The 22,140-nt window shown below is 32.0% G+C and overlaps 3 protein-coding genes across 4 annotated transcripts; 1 reads left to right on the top strand and 2 right to left on the bottom strand.

The window, feature by feature from the left end:
* Nucleotides 1-1,647: 1,647 nt before the first annotated feature.
* On the bottom strand, nucleotides 1,648-5,547 carry LOC115715302 (carboxyl-terminal-processing peptidase 3, chloroplastic). The gene is made up of 12 exons (XM_061111605.1): nucleotides 4,867-5,547; nucleotides 4,693-4,774; nucleotides 4,483-4,613; nucleotides 4,165-4,251; nucleotides 3,748-3,826; nucleotides 3,472-3,560; nucleotides 3,250-3,285; nucleotides 2,973-3,092; nucleotides 2,658-2,744; nucleotides 2,389-2,538; nucleotides 2,192-2,299; nucleotides 1,648-2,077 (listed from the first exon to the last, which is right to left on the bottom strand). The coding sequence occupies exons 1-12, from the start codon at nucleotides 5,224-5,226 to the stop codon at nucleotides 1,826-1,828; spliced, it is 1,581 nt and encodes a 526-aa protein (XP_060967588.1). The 5' UTR covers nucleotides 5,227-5,547; the 3' UTR covers nucleotides 1,648-1,825.
* Nucleotides 5,548-8,421: 2,874 nt separating this feature from the next.
* On the bottom strand, nucleotides 8,422-12,089 carry LOC133035595 (target of rapamycin complex subunit LST8). The gene is made up of 10 exons (XM_061111606.1): nucleotides 11,703-12,089; nucleotides 11,126-11,227; nucleotides 10,902-11,014; nucleotides 10,759-10,828; nucleotides 10,136-10,213; nucleotides 9,490-9,606; nucleotides 9,313-9,407; nucleotides 9,138-9,217; nucleotides 8,988-9,047; nucleotides 8,422-8,805 (listed from the first exon to the last, which is right to left on the bottom strand). The coding sequence occupies exons 1-10, from the start codon at nucleotides 11,808-11,810 to the stop codon at nucleotides 8,678-8,680; spliced, it is 951 nt and encodes a 316-aa protein (XP_060967589.1). The 5' UTR covers nucleotides 11,811-12,089; the 3' UTR covers nucleotides 8,422-8,677.
* A 4,338-nt stretch (nucleotides 12,090-16,427) lies between these two features.
* Nucleotides 16,428-19,511, top strand: LOC133035594 (uncharacterized). 2 transcript variants are annotated; one of them, XR_009686739.1, is made up of 3 exons: nucleotides 16,428-16,515; nucleotides 18,637-18,980; nucleotides 19,088-19,511. XR_009686739.1 is itself a non-coding variant. In XM_061111604.1 (2 exons), the coding sequence occupies exons 1-2, from the start codon at nucleotides 18,353-18,355 to the stop codon at nucleotides 19,114-19,116; spliced, it is 657 nt and encodes a 218-aa protein (XP_060967587.1). In that variant the 5' UTR covers nucleotides 18,351-18,352; the 3' UTR covers nucleotides 19,117-19,511. The 2 variants fall into 2 exon arrangements, 1 of the variants encoding a protein (XP_060967587.1); XM_061111604.1 differs by lacking the exon at nucleotides 16,428-16,515 and having other exon boundaries at nucleotides 18,351-18,980.
* Nucleotides 19,512-22,140: the final 2,629 nt, after the last annotated feature.

The raw sequence follows: 22,140 nt of genomic DNA, 5'->3' as shown, positions 1-22,140 counted from the left end.
GGTGAGTTAGTAAGAGCAACTAACTATTTGCTGATCTTGATTTGTGATTCTATTAAGTTGGTCAGGATTTTATCTTAGATGATTTGTTTCTGTTGTGATAGGTCAACTTATATAGGGAATTAGTTCCAACAAGTTCGCAGAACGATTACAAAAGAGAAACTTAGAAACATTAACATGATTACAAATAACGTAAATGTGTTTAACAATCATTCAAAAGAAAGCCAAAAACATGTCTCTCTTCTTCAAGATATGAATAACACGTTGCAATCTGATTTGACCTCCACATTGTTGATACCAAGGCGCGAACAAAGAAGTAAGCCATGGAAAACTGCCATAGCTTCTACCATTGGTGGGTAGCTTCTACCACTTGTGGGGAAAGGGATCCCAAATCTGGAATAGTCGCAGAAGCCAAACAATTACCCCGTTGATCACGCACCACTACCCCGTACCCCACATGTCGATCCGTAAAAGCCCCACATCAACATTCAGTTCCAGCTGACTACCACCAAGCAACACCCATGGAGGAACAATCAGGCATAGAATAGGTGGAGCGAGACACTCAATAAGTTGAAACTTCTTCGCATTTGCGGCCTGAAAATTCTTTGTGAACTTAGAACTCCACCCTAAGACCCCATCAGTATCAAGCAATTTCTTATTATGAACCCATTGATTCCTACGAAACCAATTTCTCCAAAGAAGGACCAATAAAAAATCCATCTCATCTCTAGTTAAAATCACTTCATGTTCACAGATTGCATAAAAATTGGCCAAGGGTAATGAGGAAGGAGAACTCACAAAATAAATTTTCTTAGTAATATCATGGAGACCGGGCATTCCCAAAGGGCGTGGAATGATGATGACTCCTCTGAATGACACACAAGACACCATAAATCAATAAGAATCTTATGAGTAGCCAGATTACGCTTCGTAGGGAACCAATCTAAACAAGCCTTCCAAATATACACTTTAATTTTTATAGGGGCGATTAGACTCCAAATGTATTTCCACTAAGAAAAAGGCTCTGAAGAAGAATCAAAATAACTCTTTCCCACGAGTCTGATAGCATTCTAGTAACCACTTTTCACAGTATACTCACTTAAGGAGTTACAGTGCCAAATTGATTTCGTGATTTGATTAAATTTATCTAAGAAAATTCTCTCAGCTTGAAAGTCATATGAAAATTCCTGAAAACATATTACAGCAAATTTAAATAAATCACTTAATCAAGTTTTAAATTTTTTTTCTTAGTGGTGAGGAGGTTGGGAAAAAAGAAAGTTTATGGGTTCCAACCCTAACTTATTAGTCTTAAGATATCACCATAACGCTATAATGCTATAAGTAAAAAAATCTGTTAAGTTGAGAAATAATTTTTTTTTTTTTGTATCCATTAATCAAAAATACTCTTATATTATATTTCATTAAAATTTAGTCACTTTTTAAAAGTAAATTGTCCAATATACCCTCACCCTCTACTTAAGTCTAGCACATAATTTACATTAACCTAAGGGATATAATAAGGACATCATCTATAAAAGTAAGTATATCTTAAAAATTATACAAATAAAGATAAAAATTAAAACATATAAAATAAAATAAATATACAATATATATTCCTAAAAAAATCAAATACTGGTTAAATGATATTACTTAGTGATGATATTTAGTATTTATTATTATTATTTTTTATGTATATAGTGTTATCTGCTGTAAGTAGACTTGTGTTTAATATTTACGTATAACATTTACAAAATACAACTGCCTAGAATTATCTCCACTACACCTTTCAAATCAACTCCTTTGGTACAAATTTGATGATTCCTGTTGTTCAAGAAGCTGTTCCTTTGGATTCTTGAACTTCTAACTCATGTTCAGCAACTAAGATACACGAATCGGCTTCGAGAGTTGAGGAGGAAGAGTTTTTCGACTTTAATATTGATTCCTTAGAAGATGTTAACATATCTGCAGTGCACTGTACATCAGGAGTAATACCAACTTTATCGATGTCATGAAGCGCCGGGGATAAGTACTTTGCCACCGTAACAAACAAGGCCGATCCATCATTAAGCTCGGTCACAGTCTGCAGATAGAGATATTAGCTGTAATGTTAAGGGTATCTTTAAACTCAATGAGTTTTGTGTTTTGATAAAGTAAAAATAAAAACAAACAAGGACCTTTGACAGTTGGTGAATACCTGGATTCTTCCTTTCCCAAAGGTTTTGCGTCCAACAAGAATAGCTCTGCCGTTGTCATGGAGTGCTCCCGCCAAGATCTCACTTGCACTTGCACTTCCCTCATTGACCTGTTTGACATGACGAAAACCAGATCACCAATCAAAACATATTATGAGAAGGAGTTTATACTGTCTGAAGAGTTTGAATATTAACTCACAAGAACAGCAAGTGGATCATGGGTTATAGCATGTCCATTGACCATGTTAATTGGTTGCATATTCCCCTCTCGATCGATTGCATTGACCAGTGTCTCATCCCCGTCTAACCATATTTCGGCAACCTCAAGTCCTGCTCTTACTAGTCCCCCCTGAGTCACAAATAACAGGATCATATAGCAGAGTAAGCTACCAAATGTTTAAAGCCAAACATAAAACTTTTTAAGGATTTTCCATTTATGAAAGTGGAAATGTAAACAGAAAACATTACCGGGTTATTCCGCAGATCCAATATGTATGAATGCACACCCTGATCTTCCATTTGATGAATAGCATTCTCCATGTCCGGGGCAGCAGTCTGTCAAAAGTCGCACGAAAGGATTAGGAACACCCAGTTAAAGGTGTCGTCGTATCACTAGGCTATGCCTATGATTACAAGCAATATTGATATATAATTTTACATTTTCTTTGGACTTGTATTTAATGGGGTTATTGTTATCCTATAAGTATTATGGTTATTATTAATAATAATAAAAAGAAAACCAAGCACTTGCATGGTTCAAAACCCTTGTGCATGGTAACTTACCTGAGAAAATTCTCTCAGCTTGACATAACCAGTCTTTGTTACATGTCCATCTGGGGTTATGTGATTGATAATAGCACTTGAAATTGGAGAAAACATGATCTTCTCACGAGAAAGTTTGACCTTCAAAAAGAGATATCTCATTACAAAAATTGTTAATCTTGATTAATACTATGAAAATACAAATATTATAGAGAGTAAGATTTAAGATGCCTATTCAGGCATATTAGCCTTTCATCAGGTTATGCCCATATACTATGAATGATCTAAATTCTAATACCTCTCTTAATGGAGACTCATTTCTGGAATTTGTTCCCTGCATAACATAACATATCGTCAGTTGAAACAATTATGTATTTACGAAGACATAAGTCAAACTTGTATGCTCGAAATGCCATCCCAAACCAGTTTCAAGAAAATTGGTTAAGCTCAAGACTAAGAATCAAAGAAATTATATTCCAGATTTCTGCTATAACTTCGGAAAAAAGGGGTCGAAAATTACACTTTGAACTTTTAATGTAACCGTTGTTCCAGCACGACCTCTAAGCTTCATTGCAGCGGCTTCACTGTCTATACCATCAAGCCTCTCTCCTGAAGTCAAACCAAAATCATTTGAAATTGTTTTAAGCAAAAAGTGAATCTGTAGTATAATGTCTCTTCAGACAGTTTGCTGGATACAATGTGATAAAGTTAAAAGGTTCTAACTTCATTCAATCTAAAGATATGATTTCATTTTGTTACATAGTAAGAAGGGTGAGATGCATAAAAAATAAAATACCGTTAATTTCCACCAACTCATCTCCGTCTTGGATACCAGCACGAGCAGCTGGGCTATCCTCTACACTAGACAAAACAACCTGCATTTCAAATTCAGAAGTGAATGAGAAAAGAAAAACACAAAGAATTATGCTATTGTTGATGCTATTGTAAAATCAAAATATTTTGCTTACTTCAAAACTCTATTACCAACAAATATTTTGCTTCAATTTATAAAAGCACAAGGTGTTTTGTCTAACTAGGGTGACAAATTATCCTTCTTTTACCATTTGGTATTAGATTCAGATAAATATGCACCCCAAAAGATTTAACATCCAAGCTACGAGGAATATAGAAGAACAGATGATTCAAACAGAATCCATATCGATGCAATAAAGATTAGAAGGGCCAGAAAGTATTGTTTTCTAAATATACCTACCAAATGGCCAGTGTTTGGTTCAACAGATATGAAAAGTCCAACTCCCTGAAGATTTCCATCACTCTCAATCCTAAAACTTTGGTAATCCTGCAAGTACAACAGATTATTAGTTGGGCACCAATGATTATTTCTGATGTAGAGTCTCACAATTCATTAAAGAAAGATTTGTTGACTCCAACTCAATACTCAAGTTCAAACACCAAGTAAACAAAAATGAAACTACATGAACATGTATTGTGGCCAATAAATTCAATTATGTCTGTGAATCATAACCAAATACAAATTTTAACACCAGAGGAAATAAATGAATAGTAAAACCTTGGGACTGATAATCCTAGTAAAAGGGTCTCCAAGTGTAGAGAGCATTGCACTGATTTTGGTATATGCTGCATCAGCTGAGTTAAGGGGAAACATCTCCACCATTGTCTGCTGCAACTTCAGATCCCAATCTGTAAAACCACTCTCTTCAATTCAAAAAAACACTTGCAAATTATAAATTATAACTTGGTGAAACTAACAACCCATTACCTTGATGATTAAATGTTGGGTCAACAAATGTCTCTCTAATCAAACCCCAAGCCTCCACAAGAGTTCGTTGAACTCTATTCACCTAAGCAAACAAGACAAAAACACTTCATTCAATCAGTGATTCATCCAAATTCACAGCCCAAACATAAAAAATGATCCCAAAATGTCAATCACCTCAGGAGCTCGAGAAACAGGAAAAGCAACAGTAAGAGACTCAGCAAGAGCCGGGGAATCGCAATAAACCGAAAACAAAGCCGCCGCAGCCGCTGCAAACCCAACAAAGCCTTTTCCCATCGATTTCAACCATACCCGGCTGCCCATTTCCGACTTGGAAGTAGTAGCCTCCTCCATGTGCCGAGAACAGCAAAATGACACCCTCCATTTAGAGCTCAAACGTCGATTTGAGGTTTGATATGGATCAAAAGGCAGAGAAGGCGAAGTGGGCAGTGCAAATTTTGATGGTATAAGCGAAAAGCGGGGTGTTGTTATGGTTCTGAGGTCGAGACTGAGACTGGGGTGGCTTAGAAACTCCATTTTTGTTGGTGGTTTCTGGTTGTGATTAGATTAGAGGAAATTAATTAGGAGAAGAAAGTGTTTGTGTTTGGATTCTTGCGGGGTCCATTAGAAGAATCTGTGAAATTTGTGGCTGTGAAGTAGAAGAGATTCAGATCCATTAGCAACCATTTGCGTATACAAGTAACTAAAGTAACCATCTTTTTTACAAAAATCCAATATTTCCTTTTGACTATATTCTGTGGTAGCCTTTGTTTGTACTCTTCTTCTTCGCTACTACTCTACTCTGTTTAACAATAATGATATATATAATCAATTTTGTATAATTACCATCATTTTTGTTGCTTATATTCACTCATTTGATTTTTTTTTGAAAGCATTTACTTTTGTAGTGATGATGAATGATTGTGTTGTATTGACAAAAACTTTGGTGTGGAGCTCAGCTTTACGATACCCATTGTTCCTTAAAAGAAAATGTAAAATGTACTTGATAGAGAATAGAGGCATAAGTAATAAAATTTTATGTTTGCAAGAGTTGTCGTGTTCTTTATTAACACTTTTTTTAATCAGTTTTTTGTTTTTAAAATTGAAAAGTGAAAATATTTTTCATAAACATGTTCTATAAAACTGTTTTTACTTTTTAATTTTTAATTAAAAATCAAAATTTCAAAAACAAAAATAAAAATCACTTTCAATATTTTTTTAAACAGTTTCTTTTTCTTAATCTATATCTTGGACTTCGATTAGACCCGAACCCAAATCTCCTCATGGCCCTGGCGCTAAATCCGGCCTTTGACTCGAATCCGACCCTGGACCTAGACCCAACGTAAATAAAATAAAAAAATGAAAATGAAAATGAACTTTTGTAGAACACACTTTTGTTTTCTGTTTTTTAAATTAAAAAACAAAAGTGGTTACAGAATGCATTTTTGTTTTTCAAAACCAAAATTTTTAAAAACAAAAAATTTACCTTCATTTTGTGATTAAAAAATTAGAAAACAAAAATGTTACCAAACGGCACCTATAAATTTTTATTTTTATTTTTAGCATAATGTTTGTAAAACCATAATTTGATACTACCTGTTTAGACTCAATAATCCTACTTAAGATAATAACACTATTTACCTTTCTGTTATTAAAGTATTTATGTAGGAAATTGAAGTTATTTTCATTCAACAAACACCAATTAGGCAATTTCAGTGGAATAGACAAATCAGCCAAATAGGCCTCACTTGCAACAAAGGGCAATGTCCTATCCCAAATAGCAGAGGCTTTTTCATTAAGAGCCACTTTTTGATAGACAATGAGCAGCTACATTAGTAGCCTTAGGACTAGGAGTAAAACAGAAATTAATCAAATGAGAATTGGTTGCAACACAAGTTTCTAATCTATTTCATAATTCCCTCCATGTATAGATTTTGTCAATGTGCTGCAATGGTGGGAGAGAGGCTGATCAAAAAATGTCAGTTTGTGCTGCATTAACCTTCCCCGAAGCATCTCTAGCAATCGCACTAGTACTAAACTTGTTGGGTGTGTAATCAAAGTCTTACATTGATTAAAAATGAAAAAGATCATGAGTATGTAAGGATTGATACTATTCCATTTGTACGAGCTCTATTGGAAAAGTGCCTAAAAATAAAAATGTAAGAGCTTAGACCCAAAACAAACAATATTATACTAATGTTGGAATCAGATTGAGGTGGTGGTCCGACAAGGCAGAAGAATAGGCCCAACAAAACTGACCACATGTGAAATTTGTAGCAGTATCTACATTTGTTTTAATGGTGTTTAGTGGTGGACTTTCCACCTCTGTGTAGGCTTGTTTTCCTTTGCTTTCGAACCTTTATTGCTACAATGCATTAGAAATTGCCTTGCCATGTTTCAAGTTATCCTTAATGTTTCAATTGTGCCAAGACACCACAGCATGCAACTCAAGATCTTTCCTTGGAATGACTATAAGGTCAGCCATTCTACAGCTAAGGGAGATGAGGTCATTTAATTTTTCATGCTTACATTAAAAAACTTGAAACTTATTTTCGAAAATTGAAAAAAATATTCTCACATGTATTTTTGGACACAGAAGTTGATCAAGAAATTGTAAAAAGAAGTTGATGATAGCACTCCCCACTTTCTAATAATTACAAAATATTCACGCATACCCTTAATGACAATAAAAAGGCACACATAGTTAAGCTAGCTCACATTTTATGTTTAAATAGTTGAATAGTTAAGTTAACTTTGTTTTGATTTTATTTGATACAATTTTTAATTTTTTTTTGAAACTATTTTATTTGATACAATTTAGGTAGGTCAGATATTAATTAACTTCAAATAATTTTGGTAATATGTCTTATAATTTTTTTAATCTAACAACATATTTAGACCTTGATTAATGATTATATAGTAGTTATGGAGTAAAAATGTGTTTGAATCACTTAATGATAAAGCTTTAAGTATTGATTTAGTTAGTGGTTTATATATTTGATTTTGTTATTGAATACCTTACTATAAAATAAAAGTTTGGAATTTTTAAGATTTGTAAAATTAGATTAAATTTATTTTGTATGTTGAATTGCTTTAATCTTTCACTAATTTTCTTTATAACTTATATATAATTTTGAAAAATATTTTTATTATTGTATTTTGTTAGTCTCTCCTCTCCTACAATCCTTGAACTTGTGATGTTGAAGCAAAGTCTTGAGAGTAGTACTATTCTTTTACTATTTTTAATGTATGATATTAGCATTAATTAGATTGCCCAAGCTGGTGAGTACATGAGATAATAGGTCAATTGCTTTTTTCATCTTGTTCAAAAGTTCTTTAGTTTGCATAATTTTACTATTCTTAATGTATGGTATTATTTCAATGACTCATATCGTTTGATTGGAATAACTACTTTCTCTTTCCTCCTTGATGAATGAAATGTGTTGTAGCTTATTGTTCATTATTCCAAGTATTCACTTTTGAGTATTTTATAAAAATCTATTCACTTTGAAAAAGTTCTTGACTGAAAAGCAGAAAAATTCTTTCTTACCTTTAATTTATAAAGGAATTCGAGAACATGTCTTCCTGAGTATTTTCAAGTATGCTGAGTTTTAACTTTACATGAATGTATAAAGACATAATCTTTGTGATTTTTATTTTTAAATATGAAAGTAGATTATTTCTTTAGCACAGGTGAGAGAATAAAATAAACTAATTAATGGTCATCTTGAATTTGGGATACAACATTGGCTCAGGTTTTGAAATTTATAAGCCATTCTAAAATTCATCATACATCAACCTTGTCAATTAGGAAAAATAGAATTTTTGGTTATAAAACTTAAAAACCCAACATGGCATTTTTGGAAACAATTTACAAACAAACAAAAAAAAAAATAGGCACAATAAACTAATTAAGGTAATTTAGTGAATTTTGATAGATGCTTATTTGAAACCACTATGAACAAACAAGTGAATAATTTAGATGGTTTCATGATGAGGAAGGTTCAGCACCATCATGTAGAGCACAACAAACAGTGGCTTTGTGGTGCCCTTGATACACTCTTATATATTCACCAGTTGACATGGACCAAAGCCTTGCTGTTGTATCAGAGGAAGCTGCAACAATGGAAGACTTTTGAGACAACAACATTAAAGAAAATGACATTGTTCATCATATTACTTATTGAACCTAGAAAATGTACAAGAGATAATGAACCAGTTGGTTTGGTTTGAAGTTTTTAGTAGCAAAACAAGGGTAATTAGAGTAACAACCTCGAGATAAACAACGAATTCAATACCTGTTATAAGATAAGCACCGTCAACTGAGAACACACAATCCCACACCCACCGTTGATGTCCTACAATATTAGGAAAGAAAAAGTAACACATCAGGTCAATGAGAGAATATGAAATTGATTTATTGAAGATTCTAAATTTGCAAGAATTACCAACTAGAGTCTTCTCCAATGTAAAACCATCAACATTCCAAATCTTGACAGTGTGATCTGAAGATGCAGTGGCCAGGTATCTAAAGTACACAAAACCAGCACAAATAACTAAATAAAACCATGACAAAATAAAGAAGAGAATGAATAGGTATGAAAACGGGTTTCCCGAACAAACCTGTGTGGCTCGCAGAATTCAGGCGAAAGAAGGCACTTAAGAATGTAACCCTTGTGTGCTTGTAGCTTATGAAGTGGCTCAAAATTTGTCATTGTCTGCAAGGGAAATGGAAGTTATGACACAAGTCAAACATGACACACCAGACGTCAAATGAAGTGTGTCTATGAAGATACCAACCTGAGTCCCTCGCAACAAGCGCCAAACATAACAAGTCCCATGATTATTTGCTGCAACTACCAGGCTCCCATCCCACATGACAGTTAGGGACCTCACTGCTGTATCCACCTCTGGCACCTATGTTACCATGGATAGAAAAAAAAATGTTCTTGAGATGGGTCAAAAGAAAATTATGACACATGGAAACTATGTTTGCTAGAGAATGCCTACACGAGAGGAAACAGCTAGGAGAATTTTAAAAGCATCAATCATCAAGTAATATCTTGACTTGAGGAAGATAATAGTAATAGACAAGAGATTATGACACTGATGTAAAATATGGTATTAGGAGTGGATTATAGAATCATTGTTAAAATAAAACACTGTTTTAAGGGTTTCGATGATTGAATCATATGCGGTTGGTGGTATTATATTGTTTTCCTCAAATTTCATTGCGAGTTTCTCTGGAATGCTAAGTGATGCTATTCCATGTATCATATGCCATTTAAAAACTCTAAATTTTTACATAAAGCCGTTCCCAAACAAATGGGTAAATGTTTTATATAAGTAACTAAGGTTAGAATTTGTGTGATGGAACAATTTAGATTCCTAATGAAAATCTTACACGCCACAAAATGAAGAATAAATAAGTCCAATATAAACTTACTAATTCACAGCTGCATGAATTTGCTGTCAAATCCCAGACACGAATGTTTCCATTTTGATCCCCAGATATGAGCTCTGTCTGCAAAATAACATTCAAGCCAGTTATTAACACATTATAGCTATCAATTATCTAATGAGAATAAAGAAGCTTCATCGGAAAAATCCTAATTGGCCAATCACAACAACAGATCAATTAGCTTTTTGTTTTTGAACATATTGAGAAAGTTTTCCATCACTCACAATCCTTCCACTTTTTTTGAGTGACGTCAACCTATCCTTCTTATGCATTTGGTTCCTATCTCTTTAAGAAAAACAGAGTCTTTTTCGTTTTAGTTTGTTTAATATGGGTTAAAAGACAATCTTTTAAAACTATCCTTTATTGATTATGGGTTTCACTATTCTTGGGGAGATTCATATATTATCTCCAAAATGTTAAAAATTCATTTTTTTAAGTGGTGCATAAGAAGAGTTATTCCATATGTGAAAAAGAAACGGCTGGAAAACAGCATTTCACTTAAAAGAGCTTGGAAAAACATAAACATAGCATGGCAACAAATAAGTGAGTCATGTAAGAAGCAGCATTAACAAATGCAAAGCATTAAAAGCGTAAGACGTCGTCAATACCTGATTAGGGTGCAGAACAACAGTGTTAACGGCAGCACGGCTTTCATATTCCCTTTGACACCCTGGAGCTCTTTTTCAAATATTAAATATAAATAGAACCAAATGAAAGGCAGAAACATTAGATAATCACATTTGCAATCTACCTTATGTCCCAAATCTTTACTGTGCCATCCTCGGAACCTGAATACATCCATTTACCATCACACTGGAATCCCACTGCCATCACATTACCAGTATGTAAATCATAGCTCATTTCCTGTTACCACAATAAAATAAGGGTTATCAGATGATACTAAAATAGTATATCCCTTTTCCCCCTTCTAAGAAAAAAGGAAAAAAGCAGCAAGGGAACCCGTGATGAACTCACCGGCTGAGGGCTGTTCGAATTAACATCGAATAATCGAATATGAGAATTACCCGCTGCAGCTAGGTGTCTTTTATCTGGACTTATCTCAAGCCTATTAACTTGCTAATGACAAACAAAAAATCAGATCCCACAAATAGCAGAGATACAGAAATTAAATTTAAACCCATTAATACATGTTAAATCTTCTGAACAGCATAACATGTTGTCATTTGCCAATAAAATAAGTGAAAAGAAGTCAATTTAGTACATCCTTTCCCTTAAAGGGGATCAAATATAGATAGGCATAAGCATATATGACAGCCTTTTATAACCCTGGTGGCATTAAAACCAAACATCACAAGCAAAAAGTTCTAGAGTATAAAACCAGGGAAAATGACATAATGGGTACTCATCAAATAAAAAACATTAACATTTAATAGAGGAAAAAAAAACAAAGTAATTGAACAAAGAATCACATATCAAAGTCCACAAAACATTCAAAATAGCCATATTTGCGTATTAAAAATTAAATTCCAATGCCTAAATAATTTTGCAGCAATTAAAAACACAAAAAAGTATTAAGTGAAACAACACTAACCGAATCAGGGTATTGTATGGTTCGATAACAGCGACCACTTTTGGCCTCCCAGAACCGAATAGTGTGATCATAGCTAGCAGTAGCAAGTATGACCGAGGGTTGGGTCATCTTTTAAGTTATTCCAACTAAACCTAGAAAAGGAATCATAAAACAAAATTATGCAAGGAATTTAGTTGAATATTCGAAACCATAAGATGTTTTCAGAGAAATCTGGGTGTCCATGGATGTGAGTTTGGGAGAATAAGGGTGTTGAAGTTGATGGGTTTTAGAGAGCTCCGACATGAAAGAAAGCTTCGTTGGATCACTTCCTTTTAGGTCTCTAATCAACAAAATTAAAATAATAAAATATTAAAAAAGAAAAATTAATGGGCTTTTATTGTGGAAAGAAGCCCAAAATATTTAGAGGAAATTTGGTGGTGATATTTTCATAAATACTTATAAATGACAAAAAGTTTACAAAAATACGGATTTTAAATTTTTTCTTACAAAACTATGAATTGTTTTTTTCTGTTGTTTTTTAAATAAATTTTTTTTCATGTTACTATTATGGGAAAGTAAAAATAACATTGTAAAAAAAAGTGCAATTTTGGGTAAATTTTTTTTCATGATTATCCAAAAAGACAAAAAATTTACAAAAATACTGATTTAACGTATTTTCAACATTTTGATTGATTTGAAGTTTTTTTTAAACAAAAATAGAGATAGGTGTTTTGTGTTGTTTGATGCTACATATACAGGGTAAATACCATTTTGGACCCTCTGTTTTACAAAAGTTATCAATTGGACCCTGTGTTTTGTTAAACGACAAAATGGACCCTGTATTTTCTAAAATAGTACAAATAAGACCCTGAATTGATTTTTTGTCAAAATAAAGTCTAATTATAATCCGATCTAAAAGTGCTATGACAAAACTGTTTACATTTTTTGTATCTGTTCGTATTAAGCATTGTTTTCAAGTTGGTTGTATTAAAAAAAAAGTTGTCAAAAATTAAGCTCAGGGTCCTATTTTTACTATTTTAGAAAATACAGGGTCCATTTTGTCATTTAACAAAACACAGGGTCCAATCTGTAACTTTTGCAAAACACAGGGTCCAAAATGGTATTTACCCTACATATACATTATGTTGTTTTCTATAAAAATATCATAAGAATATAAATCAAAGTCCGTAAAAAGGAAAAATTAATATATATATATATATATATATATATACTAGAAGAAAGTTACGTGCAAGGCACGTATATTTAGTTTTATGTTAGGTGTTCTATAATTTAATTGAGAAAGATTCAATAAATAATCATATAATTTAAAATGATTTAAAAACTAATTTTAATTAGTGTGTGGGGTTATTTGAAAATCAATAGTGAAAAATCAAATTTAAAATTTGCGTGAAGAGAATAGGAGAATGGAGATTAGCTTGAAATATATTTAAAAAATAATAATGCTACACACTTACTATGGACACTTAACTCGAGCCAGTAATAATAAAATTATAAAGAATAAGGGTAGCAGGCATATAACTGGACATATGAAAGAAAGAATATAAAAAACAAGAAATATGATAGCTTCCAAATAATATTATAACAAAACAATGCTCTCCAAATTTATCTTAATATCATTCTTCTCTTGAAGCTTCTCATCAATCTCATAGCACTCCATGATAGATTTAACAAAATATATGTGTTTATGTATATTTGGATTCAACAAAATATATGTGTTTATGTATATTTGTTTTGAGCAAATCAGTAAATATATATTTTCAACAAATTAACCCGATAAACTCAAGATCCACATATATATAGCTAAGTATTCAAATACAATTGTAAAATCTAAACTTAAAACAAAATCAAATGGACAATTCATGCTCAACTAAAGTTATATATATATACTGTTATGATTACATCAACTCAAATATTCTTACTTACTATAACCGAATTATAAAAATTCAAAAGTATAATTTGAGATACATAGACTAAAATCATCCAAATAAACAAATAAATTAGTTACACATAGAATTATAAATGATACTTTTTTTAGAGTGTGTTTGAAGCTTATGTGAAATTTTTTGGATCTCTTCACTACTATTTTTTATCTCTATTTTTTTTTTGTATAAATATATATGTATATAGAAAATTTATATTAAAAAAATGAAAAATATATGTACATATATTTTATTGTTGTTAATTAAATTCAAAATAGTATAGTAATTGAGAAAATTTAGAAATTAGATTTTTATTATGAATTTTTATTTATTTAAAATAATTAACTTTAATAAAAAAAAATTAGAAAAAATGAGAACGTACAAGATTAGGTATATACATATATTGTTGGTTTTAATTAAATTCAAAATAGGCTAATAAATTTATAGTTTAAATAATATCACATGAGAACAATATATAATATTGTATATATATAAATAATATCAGTTCAAATATCAAATATCAGTTTAAATGGGATTTGTTTTATTTTTATTTTATTATTTTATTATATATAAATAATATTTTATTATTTTATTAAATATAAATAAAAAGTCACACCCATGAATTTCTCATAAATCAAGAATTCAGTTATATAGGCACACTTTATATAGAATATATATATATATATATATATTTGGGTTATTTACAATGCACCTCCTTAAAAGGGATGTATTGATGTACCCTTAACTTGTTTCTGCATCCAGAAAAATTTTTTAGTCTATTTTTTTTTTTCATATTCATGTACGTTATAACTATTTAAGATATCCTACAAAATTTTGAAAAATTCGGAATAATTTACAATATAAAAATCAATGTTCAAATAGTCTATTTTACACGCGTATAAAATAAAATAATCACGCGTGCAACACACTGTTTGAACATAATTTTCGGCGTATTAAACTTTTCCAAATTTCTTAAAATTTTGCAGGATGTCTTAAATAACTATAACGTACATGACCATGAGAAAAAATTTGACTAAAAAATTATTTCGGATGCTAAAACAGATAGGGATGCATCAATATATCCATTTTAAGGGGGTGCATTGTAGAATTTTTGTATATATTTATATATCATATTTTATGTAAAAGAATCAATTTAAGATTTCAAAATTTAACTTAATATTGTTTGTAAGCATGTTCCTTTTACTAATAATAATAATAATAATAATATTGAAAATTACAATCAATTTGAACATATTAGCAACCTTTTTTTTCTTATTTTTTTAGTTTCATTTTGGACATGATTAATCAATTACCTAGTAACTAGTAATTTGGAAAAATGGGTAATTGGTTATAACACCTATAGTTGATTTTTTTTAGCGTACCAGTAATGGTTAACTAGTAACTATTAAAATTAGAAATTGGTTGCTAGGATGTACTAATCCATATATATTAATTATTGTGTCATGTTTTTAGTTATAGTAACTCGTATAACCAAAAATGTTTTCGAAAAGAAGAAGGAGCATGACGAGAAAAAGAGGGAGGAGCATTAATTAGAGAAATATTTTGATGCATACAAGTAACTATTTACCAACTAATATTGAATACACTGGTTACTACAATGTGGTTCGCAATTTTTATTTTTATATTGTGTTTTTAGTTATGGTAACAAGTAACTGGTAGTGTTTTTCAAAATGAAAAGGAGAAGTATTTTGGTAATTTTATATGGGATCTCAACATTTAAATCTAGTTTTCAATAATGGGTTTATAATATGATTTAGATTGATGACTTTCTAATTATATATTATTAGTATATGTACTTTTAATGATAGTTGGTCTATTTGTTTAATATGACCTATATATAAGAGTTGTTGCAAATACATAATTAATATATATGCTGTGAGAAAGGAAATCTCTATATCACAATTTGAATGTTTGATAACATTAATTAATGCACCCTCTGAGAATATTTGCTTCTTGAGTTATTGATATTATGATTATTAAATGTTATTACATATAATATATATGATATGAGGTCCCAATAGATTATATGTTTTTATACATGTGAATTTATGTTGTGATATTCTTTAGTGGTAGTACTCTATGTTTTAAAACAATGCTTGAGTAAAGTATTAATGAAGATAATTAAAGGCAAATTTTAGCTCTCTTTGAGGTAATGTGTTAATTTGAGGAAGCCCAATCATACAGGTTGATATGGGTTCTTAGCATCTTGTTTAGAATAATATTCTAATGTGATATTATTGCTTATTATATTCGAAAACCTACGTAAATGTGACTTAAAAGTAAGGATTTTTCTCTATTTTATTTTAAACTTGACATAATTTACGTAATTTGCATGATTAATAAGATGTTTTGAAGTTATTTTTAAAGTCAAAGCTATAATCAAATGCTAATTACTTATCTAATTTAAAGTTATTTTATGATTTTTTTTTAAAAAAAAAACTATGAAGAAAAACAGTATAAAGTATATTCTGTTAGACTTTTTATTTGGGCTTACATTAAATTTTATTGGTTTTATTAAAACTTGGGTTGATTGGATAGTTCTTTGCTGTGTTAGCCCATGTTGTTGGTGATCAATTGTTAATGGGCTTAGCATCTGTGAGTAAAGTCTAGGTGAAGCAGAAGTGTGGGCTTTTCTAGTTGACTGAAGCCTTTGATGAGCGAGCCCGGCCAACTAGGGTTTTGTAGCTAAGTCCCCTCCCTAACTCTATAACTACATATTGTCTCATCACAATTGTATACCTTTTGATAATCGAGAGAAAATAAGCCGCTTCGATTTAGAGATCTAGGGAGGAAGACTTAGTTGATAGTATTGCACTATCAAATTGGAGTAACTGCTGTGGATCAATCAGAGATAATTGCTATGGATCAATCAGGTACACATACTCAATTATCATATACTACTATTGTGTTCTATGTTATATACAAATAGATCTTGGGTATATTATTAATTTTCTAACATGTGGTATCAGATTGCCTATTGTATATGATTTAGAACCTATAATTAGTATAATTAATTTGTATATGTTAATTATCCATAATTTCATATCAATTTCGTTATTATTTTATGTGTAATTTTTTGTTTTTAAATCTTAAAACTTTAGGGGTTTTGTTTATTATTAAATTCTCGTTCTATTGATATATTATATGCATGAAATCATTGTGTATATTAAGAGAATTTTAAATTTAAAGTTTTAGGGTTTATATGATTATAATATGAAATTATATTTTGTGTATTTTGATTTTGTTGTTTTTAATCTAAAATTGATTATAGATATCTCATTATTAATTGTTTATGAATGTTCTTAAATGATTAATTTTGTATTTTGATTAAGATTGATATTCCAAATCAATTTTTTTTTATGTTCTTTATTTTTGGATAGCTTTTCTTTAGATCTATTGTTTTTTAGCAATTCATAGCCGAAATTAGACATTTAGATTGATTAGAAATCGATTCCCGAACAAAACCCATCAAGAATCGCGTGTTTTCGTCGATTTTTTGGCCGGAAAACACCCCAGACCCGAATCGGAGGAACCGGGTCGCGTGACCCGCTTTCAGACCCGGCTGGAGGAAGGAGATGGACGCCAGCCAGCAACGCCCACTCGCGGCAGGTGGCGCGTGGGGCGCGTGGGGCCTCGTCCGAGGTCCGTTTTCGACGTTTTTTTTTTCCATCGTGCTTAAAATTAAATTTCTGATTTTTCTATGATTTTTAATTAATTTTTTGACTCCGTTTAATAATTATTATTATTTTAATGATAATTATGCAGTTAAAAAATTATTAAAAATAATTTTTGATGATTTTTCGAAATTTGTCAATCATAGAAAATTTTTTGAGTTTCTTCTCGTTCCATAAAACATAGTCACTCTCTTGTTTAATTTATCTTGACTATGTAATCTCCACCAATATTCTTTATTTCACATTTTTCCATTAATTGTTGTTCTAAAGTTATAAAACTTGGTTATTTGATATAAAAATAATGTGTTATGGTGGACACTTTATTTTTTTATTATCAATATAATAAAAGCAATTATATATCTCTTTTGGAAATTTGGTTGAAAATTATTAATTTTCAATGATTGTTTTATCACCAAATTTCACATGTTGAAGAAAATATTATATTTTTGGTTGACTATATGTGTAATTATTTGCCCAAAGGTAGTATTTACATATATTAGTTCACATTCCATGAAGTGAGTTAATATTAAATGTATATATTTTAATTATTTGCCCAAAGGTAATAATTTAAATATATAAATTTATTATTATTTTTTGCTTGAATTAATACATATTTTTAAGAAATTTATTTGCCCAAAGGTAATAAAATTCTTAAATGATATGTATTTTTTCTTTGTTGTTAACTTCATGAAGGTAGATCATGTGTGTGTTATATTCTCACCCCAAAGGGGAGTTTATAATGACCAGTTGATTCTACAATATTTTCTAATACATTGCTCATATTGCTTATTCAAGTTTTAATTTTTTGAATTTTTCAGTCTCCTTTTCTGTGAACAACAATAATGCTTCCATCCATATTTTGAATGCTTCCAACTACAAGACATGGAAACGAGATGTGGAATTTACTTTAGGCATAATGGATATGGACTTGTGCCTACGAGAAGAAAAACCTGCTGAACTTACTGACTCCAGTACATCTGCCGAGAGAACTCATCATGCACAATGGGAAAAGTCAAGTCGTCCCAGTCTTCTTACTATGAAAAGATCCATTCCTGAACATCTATTGAGTGGTTTGCCAGACACTACAAATGCCAAAGAGTTTTTCAATGCGGTAGAAAAATTATACGACACTGGTGAAAACGCTGAAGCTGGACATCTTATGGATGAAATGACAACCATTAAGTATGATGAATTAAAAGGAGTGCGTGATTTTATTCTGAAATTGGTGAATGTTCAGTCCAAGTTGAAAGATCATAATATTCCTCTTCCTGACTCTTTTATTATTCATCGAGCTCTTCATGCTCTTCCTGCCTCTTTCAGCCTTATCAAGACAGCCTACAACACTTACAATCAAACATGGACTATCAGCGACCTAATTTCTCAGTGTGTGGCTGAAGAAAGCAAGCTTAAAAGGGAGAAGAATGAATCTGCTAACTATGTTTCTCACCTCAAGCCCAACAAAGGAAAAGGAAAATTCAAGAATAAAAACGATGGTGCTACTAAACAGAATGGTAATGGTAAGGAGCATAAGAATAAACAGAAAAATAACAACGGAAAGTCCAAATACTCTAATGTGAAGTGTTACTTTTGTGAAAAATTGGGGCATCGGAGAACAGACTGTCACAAATTTAAGACTTGGTTAGAAAAGAAGCAAGCACAATCAGGTAATCCATTGGCACGTGTTTGTTTTGAATCTAATCTAGTTGATGTTCCTATTGATTCTTGGTGGTTAGACAGTGGTGCTACTGTTCATGTTTCTGCTTCCTTACAGGGGCTAAGGGATCTCAGGAAGCCAAGTGAGAGGGAGTCCAAGATTAAAGTGGGCAATGATGTTGGAGTTGACGTTATCTATGTTGGAACATTTATTCTTGAATTACAGTCTCGTGATAAGATTATTCTGAACAATACTTTTTATGTTCCTACTTTTAAAAGGAATTTAGTTTCGCTTCCGCTTTTGGTTAAACAAGGATATTCTTTTCATTTTGCAAATGATAATGTTGACATTATGCTTGACTCTCGAATTATTGGAAATTGCTTTTATTCTGATGGTCTTTACAAGTTGTCATTGGCTCCTTTAGATTCCTCTTTTAATGTTGTGAATTCTGTGGGTAAAAGACCTCATATTAAGGAAACATCCTTATTGTTATGGCACAAAAGATTGGGTCATATTTCCAGAGAAAGGGTTGATCGTTTAATTAAATGCGAAATACTTCCTCCTCTTGATGCTTCGATTGGGATACTTGTGTTGATTGTACTCGTGGAAAATTGACTAAAACAAGAAAGAAGGCGCAAATCGCGATCAATCTTTATTGGAAATTATCCACACAGACATCAGTGGTCCTTATTCCACCACGTTGTGCAGAAACAAGTATTTTATCACTTTTATCGATGATTTTTCTCGTTATGGATTCACCTATTTAATTAAAGAAAAATCGACGCCCTTGATAAACTCAAAATTTTTCGAAATGAGGTTGAGAAACAATTAGGAAGAGTCATCAAAGTTGTTCATTACCGATCGTGGAGGAGAATATTATGGTCGTTATACGAATCTGGACAACACATGGGGCTTTTTGCGAGTACTTACAAGAAAATGGTATAGTTGCTCAATACACTATGCCCGGTTCACACGAGCAAAATGGCGTTCTTTGAAAGGAGAAATCGCACTCTCATGGATATGGTTAGAAGTATGATGAGTAGAACAAATCTTCCAGAGTTTTTATGGGGTGAAGCACTTATGACCGCAACTTATATTTTAAATCGTGTTCCCGGTAAATGCGTTCCCAAGACCCCTTTTGAGTTGTGGGTAGGCGGAAGCCTAGTCTAAATCATCTTCGAGTATGGGGTTGTCCAAATTTGAAGTAAAGATTTATGATCCTAATTTGAAAAAGTTAGATCCGAGAACAAATCGTTGTTATTTCATTGGTTATCCAATGCGCTCAAAAGGCTATCGCTTTTACTGTCCCACTCGTGGTACGCGAATTGTTGAATCTCAGACTGCTAAATTTATGGAATTTGATGTTCTTTGAAAAAATTCCTTCAACATCTCTTGAAATGGGGGAGTCCTCTAAAGGAATTTGTATTCCTATGTCATTTTCAAGAGATGATAATAGTAGTCTTCATCCTACTCCAGTTGGTAATGCTCCCATTGTTGATGAATATATTGCTCCCGATATCGAAGATGATGAAGGTCCTATTATTGATGAAGGGCCTATTAATGATGAAGCTCCTATTGTTAATGAGAATCCTGTTATTGAAGAAATTCCAGTTGTGGAAGATGTTATTCAAAACAATGATCAACAAAGAGAAGTTATTCCAGAAGTACCTCCTCTAAGAAGATCTCAGAGACAAAAGAAGTCAACAAAGTGTCATGATAATTTTGTTTATCTTGGAGAAGGAGAATATGATATTGATCATTTTGTGGATCCTGTCACTTTTAGTGAAGCACTTAATAGTCCACAATCTTCAAAATGGTTAGCAGCTACGGATGATGAGATCGACTCCATGAAGAAAAATGGTGTATGGGAGCTAGTTTTATTACACGATGGTTTTAAACCAATAGGTTGTAAGTGGATTTTAAAGGCTAAAAGGGATAAAAAGGGATGATTGAAAGGTTTAAAGCGCGTTTAGTGGCTAAAGGCTTTACTCAAAGAGAAGGTATTGATTACACCGAAACTTTCTCACTGTTTCCACTAAAGATTCATTCGAATTATTATGGCCTTAGTTGCGCATTTTGATTTAGAGTTGCATCAAATGGATGTTAAAACTGCTTTTACGAATGGAGAATTGAATGAGGAAGTCTATATGTCTCAACCTGAAGGCTACAAGGAGAATGGAAAAGAACACTTGGTTTGCAAGTTGAAACGATCCATTTATGGTCTCAAACAGGCATCTCGCCAGTGGTACTTGAAGTTTGACCAGGTTGTGACATCGTTTGGTTTCGTAGAGAACAAGTTTGATCAGTGTATTTATATGAAGATCAGTGGGAGTCGTTATATTTTTCTTGTTCTTTATGTAGATGACATTTTACTTGCCGGCGGTGATTTGTCACTACTAAATGAGACCAAAAATTTTCTTCGTCTTCCAATTTTGATATGAAAGATCTTGGAGAGGCATCCTATGTTTTGGGGATTGAGATCCATCGTGACTGGAATCGAAAAGTTCTTGGCTTATCTCAAGAAGCTTACATTAATCGTGTGCTCAAAAGGTTCAACATGGATTTATGTAAAGCTGGTTCTGTTCCTATTCTGAAAGGGGACAAGTTCACTAAGCAGCAATGTCCTAAGAACGACTTGGAAAGAGGAGCAATGAAGAACATCCCTTATGCAAATGTAGTAGGGAGTTTGATGTATGCTCAGGTTTGCACTCGACCTGACATAGCTTTCGTAGTAAATGTTCTTGGGAGATATTTATCTGATCCTGGCCTTGATCATTGGGTTGCAGCCAAGAAAGTTTTGAGATATTTGCAAAGAACGAAGAGTTTTATGCTTGTGTATAAGCAGGTTGACAATCTTCGAGTTGTTGGTTATTCAGATTCAGATTTTGGTGGTTGTGTAGATGATTTAAAGTCAACTTCTGGCTATATTTTCACCTTGGCGAGTCTTTGCCATTTCTTGGAAGAGTGTCAAACAGACTTTGATCACATCATCTACTATGTATGCTGAGTTTGTTGCATGTTATGGGGCATCTTTGCAAGCTTTGTGGCTGAAGAATTTTATTTCGGAGATACGAGTGGTTGATTCTATTTCCACACCTATGCTAATCTATTGTGATAATAATGCTTTCGTTTTCTTTTCAAAGAATAACAAGATTAGTAGTGCTTCTAAA

Source organism: Cannabis sativa, chromosome 3 (genome assembly GCF_029168945.1).
Source record: "Cannabis sativa cultivar Pink pepper isolate KNU-18-1 chromosome 3, ASM2916894v1, whole genome shotgun sequence".
NCBI classification, from domain to species: Eukaryota; Viridiplantae; Streptophyta; class Magnoliopsida; order Rosales; family Cannabaceae; genus Cannabis; species Cannabis sativa.
This window is presented reverse-complemented; position numbering and strand designations above follow the sequence as displayed.